Genomic DNA, 14,258 nt, shown 5'->3' on the forward strand with positions numbered 1-14,258 from the left:
TATAATTTTAATGGATTCTTTCACGGGTACACAGGACCGGGTCCAGAAGGTGACGGAGACGATCGATTCCGACGACACCGCGCCTGATTTATATCGTTATTAATCGCAAGAAACGGTCGAGGAACCTTTTCAACGCCCCGACCGTGGCCGCATGCAAATCAAAATCATCGACGGTCCGGCTCGCGGATCGCCGAAAATAACGCCCAATGGACGGCTAACGCTCGGTACGACGCGTACGACTCCCGAGCTAAAGGACAACGCACACTGACCGGAGGACGGTGCGGCGCGACGTTGCCACATCATCGCCGAAAGCCGTCCGACGGGCTTACACACGTCGCTGGAACGCCGTCGAGGTGCGGTCTGGCCCCCTCCCGCCTGGCGGTCCACCCCTCCACGCCCGCGCCACCCGGTCCCCACTACCGCGGGCGCCCCGAGCGCTTGTCGTTTTATCTGATGGGGCGCTCAAAGTTGGAAAGTCGTCAGTGGCGAACGAGCGGTCGGTGTGATAATGCGTCGCTGGTCGCTGATCGTTGCCGAATCGACACGAAGCGGACACGACTACGTTGGTTGCTGCTGCGGCTGCTACGTGACGGGGTCGAAGTGGCGAAAAAGTGTGAACAACAGTGATCGGTGAGAGTGTGTGATTGTGTGGCGACGTGGTCGATCGCAGCACCGGAGCGGAGGACGCTAGCCGGAGGTCCGTTCTTGCACGGAGTGGTTCAAGTTAAGGCTCGTGAATGTGCAGTGATGTGGCTTTGGTTGTCGTTCAGCGGCGGCTGAAGGCCCCGACACGGATGGCCACGGTTGGAGATAGAGCCACGGCGGTGAGTGCAACAAACTTCTCTTCGGACGCCCAAACGACTGACCGCATTCCAATATGTTCGCGTACATTTCCTTCACCACCATAGATCCCCTCGGATCAAGACAAAGAAACGCAACCGATAATTCGCGACACAATTAATCTTGATAGTAGGTCACTTCTGCGATTTACAAATCTTCTAACTGAAATTTACTGAAAATAAACCCAAAACTATTCGTTCCTTTAATAGTAAGAAACTTTTAATAACTAAGGAAGATACAACTCCTTTCCGATTCATTTCTTTGACATTTTCACTGAAACATTCAATAACAGTCATCGATCTAATTTCGTTTAGGCAATAGTTTATCTTCTTCGCCTGAGGATGGCCAGAAAAGAATTTGAATCGTTTGTAATTTTTATTTCCTTTTATTTAAAAAAAAACCTTCATTACTCTAAAAAGCTGCATATCTCATAAATAAGTAACTTTTTCTACGAGTAAGATGTAAAATACTTTCGTGTTAAGTTTGCAGTCATTTGTATATTCAAAAGTTTTTAATTGTCTTTCGAATTTCGAGTAAATAAATTCACGATTGTTTTATTTCATTAAAAGCATAATAAATCTTTAGTAACTGAGGAAATAAATATTTTTCCGATTAATTTCTTTGACATATTCATTCGACATTCAATAACACTCATCGATCTAATTCTGTTTAGACGATAATATAGAAACTGCACTGATTTTTATGGAGAAACTCATTTGACCTTCTTTTATGTTTCTGCTTTAGTTTACCTGATTCAGTTTAACAAATCCTACTTTTTATATTTTTTTACCTCCTCTTCTTCGGCAGAGGATAATCAAAACATAAATTCGAGTCGTCTGTGAGTTTTTATTGATTTCATAGAAACATTCGACAATCCACGAAGTCATGAATTTTAGTAGTATGTCACTTCTTGTACTAGTATGCTTAAAAAAAAGCTGTCTTGTTATATCTACTTTCATTTACATATCAAGAATAGTCTTCTGTCTATGATTGTTTACGTGGAAGCAAGACAAAACTTTAATAATTGTGGAAATATATATTCTTTTCGATTAATTTCTTTGACTTTTTGATTCAACAATTAAATAGCACACTTCGATCTAATTCTGTTTAGGTAATGATTTAATTAAAAAGCATTCGAAACTCAAACTACATTAGTAGGTAATGTTTTGTACTTGTGAGGTGTGAAAGACTGTCTTGTGTCATTGAGATATCCAATAGTTTTACACGTCTTTCGGTTTTCGAGTAAACAAACTCTATGATTGTTTTGTTTCTTTAGAAGCATGACAAATCTTTAGCAACTGAGGAAATAAGTCTTCTTTCTCGTTCATTTCTTTGACATGTTCATTCAATAACACTCATCGATCTAATTCTGTTTAGGCGATATTATAGAAAGTGTATTCGCTTTCATAAGAGAACTCTTGAAATTCTTTCAACTCTCTGATCTATTTTACTTCGTCTGATGATATTCAAAAGAATAACTTATATCGTTTATTATTTTTCCATAATTTCACAAAAACAGCGGAGATAATGAATCTCAGTAGTAGGTCACTTCTTACACTATTGTGATTTAAAAGGATTTCTTTTTATATCCTCTGTCATTTAGAGATCCAATAGTTTTTAATTGTCTCTCGATTTTCAAATAAATAAATCCATGGTCATTCCTTTGGTAGAAAAACAAAACTTGATAATAATATAATTGATACAAAAATAAATGAGGAACTATATATTCTTTCCCATTCACGTATTTGATATTTTTATTCAACATTTCACTAGCATACATCGATCTAATTCTGTTTAGGCAATAATTGAGGTTCGAACTAATATGAAGTGAAAACTCGACTTTCTGGTCTAGTTTATCTAGAAAAAATCCGATTAGTTTTGTTTGTTTTTTTTTCTTTTTGGTTTTTTTTTTCACCCGTGGATCGTGAAAAAGTATTAATTTCAATCATCTGTTGTTTTTCATGAATTTTATTAAAAAAACTTTCCGAACTCAACTAGTAGGTCACTTTTGTACTTGTGAGGTGTGAAAGACTTCCTTGTGTCATTTACATATCCAATAGTTTTTACATGACTTTCGATTTTAGAGTAAACAAACCCATGATTGTTTTATATCTTTAGAAGCATGACAAATATTTAGTAACTGAGGAAATAAATCTTCTTTCCGATTCATTTCTTTGACATATTCATTCAACATTCAATAACACTTATCGATCTAATTCTGTTTAGACGATGGTATAGAAAAAGTACCGATTTTTATTAAGAAACTTAGTTGAAGTTCTTTTATTTTTCTGTTCTAATTTACCTAATTGTTTCAGTGATTTGCCTTTTTGGTCTCATCTTCGTCTGTCAATGGTCAAAACAATTCGTTTCGTGTGTTATTTTTCATTAATTTCATAAAAACATTCGATAATCCACTAGATAATGAACCTCAGCAGTAGGTCACTTCTTGTACTTGTGTGATTTAAAAAGCTTCCTTTTTATACCCACTGTCATTTACACCTCCAATCATTTTTAATTGTCTTTCAGTTTTCGAATAAAAACTTTCTTTGACATTTTCATTCAATATACAGCGGCCTCAAGGGCAATAAAACGTTTTCGTTAGATGACGAGTAATACATACAATCTTGTACCCTTCATTTTAATTCCTAATTTTTACCTAAGATACAAGTATCATTTTTTATTATTATGTAGTTCGAATTTTCTGTATATCAATCAATCCATGACTGTTTATTTCTTTGAAAACAAAACTTTATTATCTGACGAAACACATATTCTTTCCGGTTCTTTTTTTTCTCGATTTAATTCAGAGTTATTGACCTGATTTTGTTCTCAGAAAAAGTATTGTCATTTGACTATGGGTAATTTTATATAATTCATATTTATAACATGTAAATGCATATTTACTAACTGCCGTCAAGGCATCAGAACTTCAGAATAAGTAGACCTGATTTTATTTCAAAAGATATATACTATTTTCAATGGTCTATTCTTCTTCTCTTGTGTTCAAAAACGTATTATTGTGATACTATAGTAATTTACTTTCAAAATTTCAAGTCAGTTTCCTACTTTTCTTACATTAACTGGATTTGATATGTTTTCAAAATATATATTTTCAATATATGACATTCTTTCCCTTATTTATTATCAAAAAATCTTAAATATAATTTAAGTTTATATTCAAACTAGCGACCCGCCCCGGCTTCGCACGGGTGCAATGCTGATACTAAATTAAATACACTACAGAAAAAATATCAACGTTGTATATAAAAACATAACGGCCCGCTCCGACTTTGCACGGGCTGAAAATATATATGCCTATGTCACTCAATGAAAACATGATTAAAATCGATCCAGTATTTTTGGTTCATTCATTACTGCCCTTGGCCTGCACGCATTAAATTTGGAGTAAAACAGTTCCTCTTCCCCTATACTTACTATGAAGATTTCCTGCTATCTTTGGAATATCTAAATTCATACAGTTTTTATTACATTACACATTTTTAAACGCAAATTTTAAATTTGTAATATCTCCGAAATATTTGTTTAATTTACATACTGTAAGGAACCATATTGATCTATATTAATTGCACACTGTATTTAAGGTACTTAATTCGATAAGGATTAATGCCGTAGTGCTTAAAATAGCTTCGTAAATAAGCCATTTTCTCACGTAAAAAGTAAACAATAAAAATGGTTAATGTGGGTTATCCCTAAAAGATAAACTTATACCATCGCGGACTTTTTTGTAGACCTTTTTATGGTGTACAATACTGTAGTACATTAATTTGATCTAACTCGTAGGGTTAGGCAGCGTTTTTGCTAATTGCTAAATAAGCCTAAAAAAATAGGTTAATTTACGACATCACGTTAGAAACCTCTAAAATTAGCAATGTTGCCTTAGTATATTATGCATGTATTATACATATAAACCTTCCTCTTGAATCACTCTATCTATTGAAAAAAACCGCATCAAAATGCGTTGCGTAGTTTTAAAGATTTAAGCGCACATAGGAATATAGGGACAGAAAAGGCGACTTTGTTTTATACTATGTAGTGATGACTAGAGGTCTAAATGTTCTAGTAACAGTTAAGAAGCATTTTATAGCTAAAATCTTTCAAATGTAGTTTTTGTCTGAAATACCTATTAGTGTAAATTTCCATTTTTCCCAAATATAGTTTTTCTAGCGGATGCTTTCTTATCAACAAATTTAAATCACACTTTAATGTTGTTTATTTGTTCGATTTTCAGTTCAGCACCGATGTAAACAAATAAACTCTACAGAACTACTGGAATTTTAATCGTTTTTAGTTATTTTGTTGAATGTAAAATTGAATTGAAAAAATCTATTGTTTATATTTAGTTTTGATGCTTAATCTGATGAAAATAGACTCTTATTATATCCAGTGCTACTACATTCTCCATATTTTAATCTCACTCATTATCATATTCATGTTTTGTTCCATAATTATCGTGCATTTATAACTGCTACTATTTTCTAATGACTGAACAGAACATAAATTAGTTCGGTAATTAATATTAGATTACTTAAAGACCTTTATAATGATGTTGTACATAATGTTTACCAATAATTCTTGAAAGAATGTTTCTCAACGTGAATAATTACGAATATTTCGTGCCTTGCCTGATTGTTTTAAAACTGAAGAAATATCTTCATCGTTTAGTTTCATTTAAAATCAATTTTACTTGGAGTTTTTCATAACGAAATATCGACAGTCTACGTTCTCTTTCTATAGCAAACGAAACAGTTCTTATTACTTTATTGGTTCACGCTAGTTGTGGTTCAAAGAAAATCTCACCATTTTTTATTGTATATGTTTTGTGGACCAGTGAAACCGAAGATTATTTTCTCAAGAATCCAATTTCGTCTGTTTTTTTTTGTAGAGATCGCTTCATTTCTTTTTGTTAACCTTAATATTAGTGGATATTTCTGTCATGATATATAATTATTTATTAGGTTTCGCCCACTTAGTGGATATTATTTGTTTTTGTTAATTGAGTTAGACATTATTAAATTATTTGCGAAGGGATTACTCTATTCATATTCAAACGAGGAAAAGGTTTTTAATGATAATCATTAATGAGTTCACCGTTTATTTTTATTACTCTTGGTGCTTTAGCAATGTGTTCAATGGACAATAAGTATTTCTTATTATAATTATTATTTACGAGAGATAGATCACTCGAAAGAGTGCTCTTGAGTAATTATACCCGTTATGGGTTCTTCTAATTTTTTCCTAATCTATATTGTAGATTTGCAAACTTCAGAATATCTATTAAATTTATCTATTTAATAAATTTCATCAGCTTGGTTTGTTTAAGCTTAAATTTATATGTGATAAACATTTAATAGGCTAAAATCTTCGTTCACATATATATTAAGGTATATCCCAACTTCATAATCTATTAGGATATATGTTGATAACCAGTTTCTATTATTGAAATTTATATCAAGACCTTCCTTTTCTTTTAAAAGTCGTTTTTTTTCGACTATACGAGTTATTACTAAGAATCTGGCCATTATCTATGTTAACTAGTGCATATTTATTGTTTTCTCGGATTGCATGTACTTGAGGCTAGTTCACTTCGAACGTTTTAATGAAACTAATGTTTTTATAGAAAATATGAAGATATGTAACATATTAAATATAGGAAGCTTTTCTATTAAATCTCACAGGACATGTTCACACATCTCTCATTAACACAAAGCATTTTTTAATACATCTTCTACCTGCAACGCTTATTTCTGCTGACGATGTAGTAACTGAACAGCAGCAAATAAACTTACGAACAATTTGCTTGGAATATGACAGGACGTGACTGATATCAAATATCATTCAGAGAACTTACAACATTTATATTTAAACAAAATAGTTCAGACTTAGATGTAACAAATTAAATGTGCTGGCTTCGTTGGCGCAGTGGTCAAGGCGACAGGACGGCCCTACTACTGTTGCGATACTCGCGGGCTCGAATCCTGCTGGGGCATGGATGTACTTTCTCTTCGTGATTGTATTTATAAATGTCTTTAGGCTACAGTGGAAAATCCCCCATCAGTCACGCCAGTAACCAGACTGGGTAAGACCGGATGTCTTCTGGGATGGTCACTGGCTAGTCGGTAGGACATTTTCTAAATTAAATTAAACTGCTTAAGCTAACATTAAGAGTAACCCTTATACACTATACTATTCCTATAGTTTGGTGTTTCAATCTTTGGTTTTCCTGTGAATTGTCCGGTACTGCTTCCATGTTATTGTTGATTTAGTAACCGTCTTTCATGTTTTTAAGGCGAAATCTTCGTAAATCCAGTTCATTTTGAGGCCATCTTACATTTTTTCGTTGGGTATCTGGTGATACGCATTAGTAATCAATGGAGGAATTTTATTTTAGTAACGTTGGATTACGAGTCCATCGCAGGTTTGATGTTTTATGTAGTTCAACCCCATAAATAGAAATAATTAAACAGAATTAATAAGCATTGACAGTGAATAAGTTTAATTAGTCTAGTATCTATTTATTAATTTATTTAAGACAGTTCATAAGGTTTACATATGTTTTCTATAGTTTAGGTAACACATTTAATGCAAGTATAAGTTCTAAAGATGCTGGATGCTGAAAAGTTGCGTTTGTTTTGGTCACAGAACACTTCATAAGATACACACTTCATATAAAAAACAGATTGGTTATGCGTGAAAAAACGCGGATGATTTTTTCATGTTTATGATATTTAACAACATACGTTTATATTCATCGACATGACATGGGGCATGTCGATGAGAATGATGGGGCATCGACGATGACTTGCAACACTTTATTATGGAACCTCTGGAGGATATCTATGTTAGATTTGCCAGTAGTACTAGTTAGATTTGGAGCTATTAAGCTGTATTTTCTCTAGTCTCTAATCTCTAGTCCATTTGTAAATCTTGTTGATCGCTACTTGTATTTTTTCTACAGCCTTAGACAGAGATACATCTTTGGCAAATGTTCCTGTGTACTGTTTCTTTTGTTGTTCGGATATCAGCAGCATAGAGCAGATATAGAAGTGGTCCCAAGACACTACCCTGTGGAACTCCAACAAGTTTAAGTGTTGGGAATGTCCCTTCATGTGAGACTGTAAATTTTCTTTCCAAAAGATATGATTCCAGCAATAGACAGTAATTCCTTGGTAACAATTTTCTCATTTTGTATATTAATCCCAAATACTATTCCCGATCAAATGCTTGTAAGACCTCCAGGAATATTGCAGGGTAGTGTTATAAAGAAATTAATTTATGGTAAATGAAAAAAGTGGGTTACTTTTTTACGCATCTGATTTTTAATACTGTTCTTTTTTTTTGCTTTTGTAACTCGAATATAACACATGTCTTCATTTTTAATATTATTTTATCATGAACGTACATGTTCATTAAACATATTCTTATAAAAAATTTACTTATTATGCATTAAAAAACGTCGATTACTTTTTCACCCATCCGATATTTAATACTTTTTTATTTTTTGTTTATTTTAACGTTGAATGTAACACATATTTTTAACGCACTTTATTTTTAACAATATTTGGTCATGGACAAACATGTTCATTAAACATCCAAACAACATGGATTACTTTTTCACGCATGAGATATTTAAAATACTACACTTTTTTTTCATTTTTAATATTATTTTGTCATGAACAAACATATTCATTAAACGTATTACTCATTGAGGGACCCCTGCGGACAGGCTGGAATTTAGATATAATCAAAAACGCAAGCCGAACAATAATCGCGAGAGCCCTGAAACGTTACGTCTGCCAAACGTCAACGTCAAACAGTCGAACGTCGTTAGAAAAACTAACATAACGATGTGGTCGCGCGTTCTCTCTCTCTCTCTCTCCGTCCCCCCTCTCTCTCTTTCTCTTTCTCTTCCTCCGGCCGATGCGAAAAACATGTAAAAATCCGCCTGGCAGAGGGGTTCGCCGCGTTGGGGTTAGCGACCCCACAATCGAGCCTGAATGATGGACGATGAGAACGGACGGAAATCTTTAACAAAGAGATCGGGAACGTCAGAGTGTTCAACCTGAAGATTGAGCTGAGGTTGTTTTCTTTGTGCCGCTCCGGGAGGAAAAAAATACCGGCGAACAAAAGCCGCGGATCGCCGGAATAGCGACGGAAAAATTCCGAATCTAGTGGGCTTCGGGACGATCGCGCTCTCGCTCTTTATTTAGATGGCGGGCCGCGGTTTCGTTGTTTTGACAGATTTCGCGTGTCGCCGCCGCCGCCGATCTGATCCATCGTCTTCCGTGATCAGATCGAGAACGAATAAAGCACGGCGACAGGAACAAGTATTTTTCGTTTACAAACACTTGTCGAGAGAAGGAATGAAAAAAAACTCGATCCGGTGGGCTTTGAAATAATAATTGTTTTGACAGACGCGCGTCGCATTAGTCGTTTGTTTAATAAGTCATCTGTTTTATATTGATAGGTGTTCCGAATAGCGTGTTATTGTTAATTCATGATTCCATTTGTTTTAAAACAATAGGTTTGTTAATTGGCGTATAAATAGTTAGTTTTATAGGAAAAATAATCGATATTTTTATTAAGTAGGCTTTGGAAGATTAATTTATTAACTCAAGAGTTATTTTTTACTATTATTTTATGAATTGATTTTTATGTATTACTACAGCTGGGATATAAATATCGTTATGTTCTTTTATATATTCTTAACATGTTTATTCAGTGATGTTAATTACCCTCCTTCGTTTGTCAAATATATAATCATTATATTCCTTTAATATATTGGTATTCGTTAGTATTAGTTTTTAATAATCATTTTTTTAGTAGTTCAAATTTCATGTAAATATTCAAATACGAAACAAATATTATTCTATCCAGAGTCGAGAAATTTGTCCCCACTGTTCAGGACATCTTTCTCGTATTCTCAAGATGTTTATTCAGCAACACAAGTAGATCGTTAGTTGACTCTATTTAAAAATATATACTATTTCCAAGGGTTTTTTCTTCATTTATGCATAGGATAAATGGTCAAAATTCATTTAGTTTTTTATTAATCTCTTGGAACGTCAACAATTTGCCCGAGGGCAATAAGTATTATTGTTTGATTTATGTTATATACTATAACCATCCTAACATGTAGAAGATCACTTCAGTAAGTGATCTGCTGTACAATTTATAATCTAAATCTTATTCTAGATATCATTCTAACTTATTTTAAAGTCTATCCTAACATATTCTAATGACTATTCTATAACTAATTCTTGAAATTATTATGTTTCACTCTATGTGTCTATTAACCAGTTCGTATGGTAGTTTGCGTTTGAGTATGCACCACACTATGATCGCGCACATTTAACTGTTTAGCGAGAGGCTTTCAGAGTACTTCGCACTAACACTCCGAATCACACTCGTTATGGGTTCTATGGGGATATCGAGTTGAATCAGTTTGTTGGACACGCAACACTTTATTCTGGAACCTCTGGAAGATACCTATGTTACGTTTGCTAGAAGTACCCCACAATACCATAGGTCCAAATGGGCCTGAATATTGACTTATGAAGCAAAACCTTGTTATCTAATGATAATTTAGATTTACGCCCTATCAGCCAATACATTTGGTTTAGTTTAAGCCCAAGCTGTTTGCGTTTTGTCACTATATGTTTTTTCCAAGTCAGACGTCGATCAAAATGCATTCCCAGATATTTAACGCTATCTGCTTGCGGAAGTTCATGATTATTCAATTTTACTGAGGGACATCTCCTTCTGCAAAGGGTGAATGTCATATGGGTAGATTTTGTCTCATTTGCTTTGATACGCCACGTTTTCAACCACAATTCGACTTTGTTAAGATGAAGTTGGAGGTTTTTTGTTGATTTTTGCTGACATTGGATCCTCGTGTGATGATAAAAATCGCTGTATCGTCAGCAGGTGTTGCAACAGTAGTGTTTCGTGAGGTCGATAGATCAACTGTATACATAAGATATAACAATGGGCCGAGAACACTGCCCTGCGGAACACCCGAATATATGGGCTGTAGGTACGATTTCAGCAATTGAAAGTGCATATGGGGCAAAAGCTTTTTCAATTTAACGTGCAGTTATGCCACACCTTGTCGAAGGCCCGAGAAATATCGAGAAATGCAGCGGAGCAATATTTTTTATCGTTTAAATTTTTGTTAATTTGGTTGACTGTTCTATGTATTTGTTCTGTTGTTCCGTGTTTATTGTGGAAGCCAAATTGATGGTCTGGAATAATATTTCTCTCCTCTGCGATTAATTTTTATCTCTTAATGTATAGTTTTTCGAAAAGTTTTCAGATGACAGGTAGCATGCTTATAGGACGATAAGAGGAGACGTCTTCTGATTTTTTCCCAGGTTTAAGAATCATAATGATTTGAGCCACTTTCCAAGTGTTAGGAAACTAACTATGTCTTAGCATGACATTAAAGAACACATGCAGGTCTTTTATATTATAATTTTTATAACTACTTGACATTTAACGTATTCTATTTTGGATTTGAAATAATGATAGTATATAATAATAGTATAGACTCGTATAATATCGGTATATCTGCTAATATATACCTATAAACTCTTAAGGTTTATCTGTCATCTTTCGAACATGATCCAGTGAGCCTTGCACTGTTTATATTTATGTTAACCTCAATTCAACACAATCTAGAAAGCTTCGAAACAAAAGTCTTGAATTTAAATAAATTAACTAATAACTCGACTCAGTGAAAACAATCTAGAACGCTTTGGCATAAAAACACATTTGAATTGTTCTAAATTTTTTCTACAGATTGACATTTAACGTACTCTACTTTGCATTTGAATTGGATAAGTATAATTTATCCTATATAATGAGCCACAAAAGGCTGGTAAATATGTATTGCAATTATTGTAAATTGCTCTATTCCCCTAATTTAGCTTAACCTTGCTCTATTTCCTAATCTCAAAAAACTATTTGGAGCAGAAGCTTTAATAGTCATTACAGAAAACCAATTAAATAATTGCTTGAAAGACTGGAACAACGTTGGTAATTTAAAGATACGAAAAAAGTTTGGAATAATTAAACAGTTTGCGATTCATTTTCCAAAAGTCGTAACTGTATTTTGTTTACAGTAACATGTTAAACATATAGTAGGCCTTGGAATAGACATTTCGACTTTTATATATGTATTCAGACCTCGTATACATTAGCGGTCGATCTATTATCAATCATAATCGATAAAATGATCGTTTCGAACGAAAAAAATGAAACGTTCCGAACGTCAACTCGCATAACAAATCACGGCCACGAAAGAGCCGAAAGAAAAAAAAACATACGAGCATCGATACGGAGACGTCAGTCGCGCCGTAAATTATATTTGGGTTTCTATTGAGTCCTAACTAACTTTAAAATATCCCCGGCCATTCATCACGCTATTAAGAAACTGTTACTGGCGCTCTCAGCCTTTTCTCCTTTCTTTTCTTTCTCTCTCGCCGTCTCTCTCCTCCCCGAAATGATCGTGGTACGTTTCGAAGAATGTCTTGCAGACCGTACACTCGACATAACAATAGACGCTCGAGAGGACCCGTAAAAATTGGTCCCGAGCATCTAGACAGCGCCCATTGTACCTCCCGGGCCAGGTGTAAGAACGGTGGTAACGGCGATGGCCCTTTTTTTCCCCGGTTCCCATTCTCGACGTTTTAAGCGTATTTTGATGAACTCCAGGAATGCCGTTCCCGTTCAATAGACTCCCATTGTGGCCCCGAACCCAATCGGGGTACTCGAGGTTCGATGCGGCACAAGAGCGCCTAAAGAGGTTTCTATTGGTGTTTGATTACCATCGGGACAGTTTTTACCTTTTCTTCCAGCCGAAATCGACATGTGCTCGTCGCTGAATAACGTCTTTATTCTGGTGGGTTTAACATCGATATGTCCGCTTTTGTAATAAGCCAGAGGATGCTTACGATAAGCCGGCTTGAGGTTACCGTCTTCCGAATATAATGTCGAGTAGGCCTTGCACCGTTTATTTTCACGGTTAACTTAAAAATGTTTTGATTCCTCTCCATAAAAACAATCTAGAAGGCCTTGGAATAAATACTAATATTTATTCAATTTTAACTATTTTATTATTGTTTCACTTTTTTCCAATTACTGCAGTAATATTTTTATTATATATTATCATACAAATGTAGTTGTTTTAATTTTTTATTGCTATTTAATATTTAACGTAATGTATGTTATATTTCAAATGAATATTAAAATTTTAATACCATGTAATACGGATATATGATTATAATAAATCAAAATCCCTGCCCCTTGACTGTTGCTTTTTTTTAAACCCACATCAAAATAGTATAGTAGGCTTTGAAATAAAAGTTATTTCAAATAATCTAGAACGCTTTATTATTCGACTGTTTTGATTTTTATAACTATTTGGCATTTCCGTATCCAATTTTTGATCTGAAATGGATTACAATAATTAAGATTCCTTAATTCCAATATGTATGCAGTTATAATAAAAAATTATATATGTTAATTATAAGTATATATTCACTTTTTCCAATTCACGAATTTATTGAACAAGCTAGTATAAATCTATAAATATATATCACCACTGCCCTGTATTTTTAACTAAAAATTATGTCCGCTATATTCTACATATGTTCAGAAAGCTCTCCAAATCCAAATAAACAACACGACTTATTTATTCAGTTGTTTATTAAATCAGCCTGACGGATATTTATATATTTGTTTTGTTTACAGTAATTCAGTGTAGTTACCTTCGAAATATTTATTTTTCTTCGTCTGTTTCCATCGGTGATATGATTTTTTAATCTTATCGCGTGGCGTTTGAACAGTTGCCGTATGTATAAATTAGTCGAAGAGTCGTGCAATTTGCGCATGGAATGCAATCTAGCAAGCTTGGAATTGCTCTCGTAATTATTCATTTGTTCGAAATCATTTTTTTATGTTGATTATGCGGTAAAAAGTATGGTAGAAACGGAAATTTTAAAAAATAAACTGATGAAAAGGCTGGAAATCAATTGGGTCATTGATTATACGAAGAATTGTCCAAATTAAATTTTAAAGTCACTGCTGTTTGTTGCACATTGCTTTTTTCGTTAAAAACCAGCACTATAGAAATAGCGAAAGAATGTGGTCCATTTAGATTTCCAAATCTTGCTCTTTAAGTGTTAGAAATAAATTCATTTCTTGGTAAATCAACAAAAGAAGTAGTACTTGGAACATTTTCCTATGACATAGTTATTATGGTAAAGCTTTGCCTAAGATTGTAGAGAAAGTATAAGTAGTAAACAAAATTGACAAATGGACTAGAGGTTGGAAAATTATGAAAATTAATAATCTTGCGTTGCGACGAAATAACAAAAAGCTAATTATGTCACTTGACG

The 14,258-nt window shown here is 34.0% G+C and overlaps 1 protein-coding gene across 4 annotated transcripts in view; it reads left to right on the forward strand.

Moving 5' to 3' along the window:
- LOC143196236 (ephrin-A4) overlaps nt 1-14,258 on the forward strand; it is an 808,497-nt gene that overhangs the window by 703,512 nt on the left and 90,727 nt on the right. The window contains exon 1 of one of the 4 annotated variants that reach the window (XM_076403894.1): nt 449-824. The exons of the other annotated variants lie outside the window; for them this stretch is intronic. Coding sequence (XP_076260009.1) covers nt 738-824 — 87 coding nt within the window. The 5' untranslated portion in view covers nt 449-737. Of the gene's footprint in view, nt 1-448; nt 825-14,258 lie in introns of those variants that run through there. 4 annotated transcript variants of the gene reach the window in all.

This window comes from Rhynchophorus ferrugineus, unplaced genomic scaffold (assembly GCF_030347505.1).
Source record: "Rhynchophorus ferrugineus isolate W39M unplaced genomic scaffold, kcgeb_rfMv2 rfM4, whole genome shotgun sequence".
Lineage (NCBI taxonomy): Eukaryota > Metazoa > Arthropoda > Insecta > Coleoptera > Curculionidae > Rhynchophorus > Rhynchophorus ferrugineus.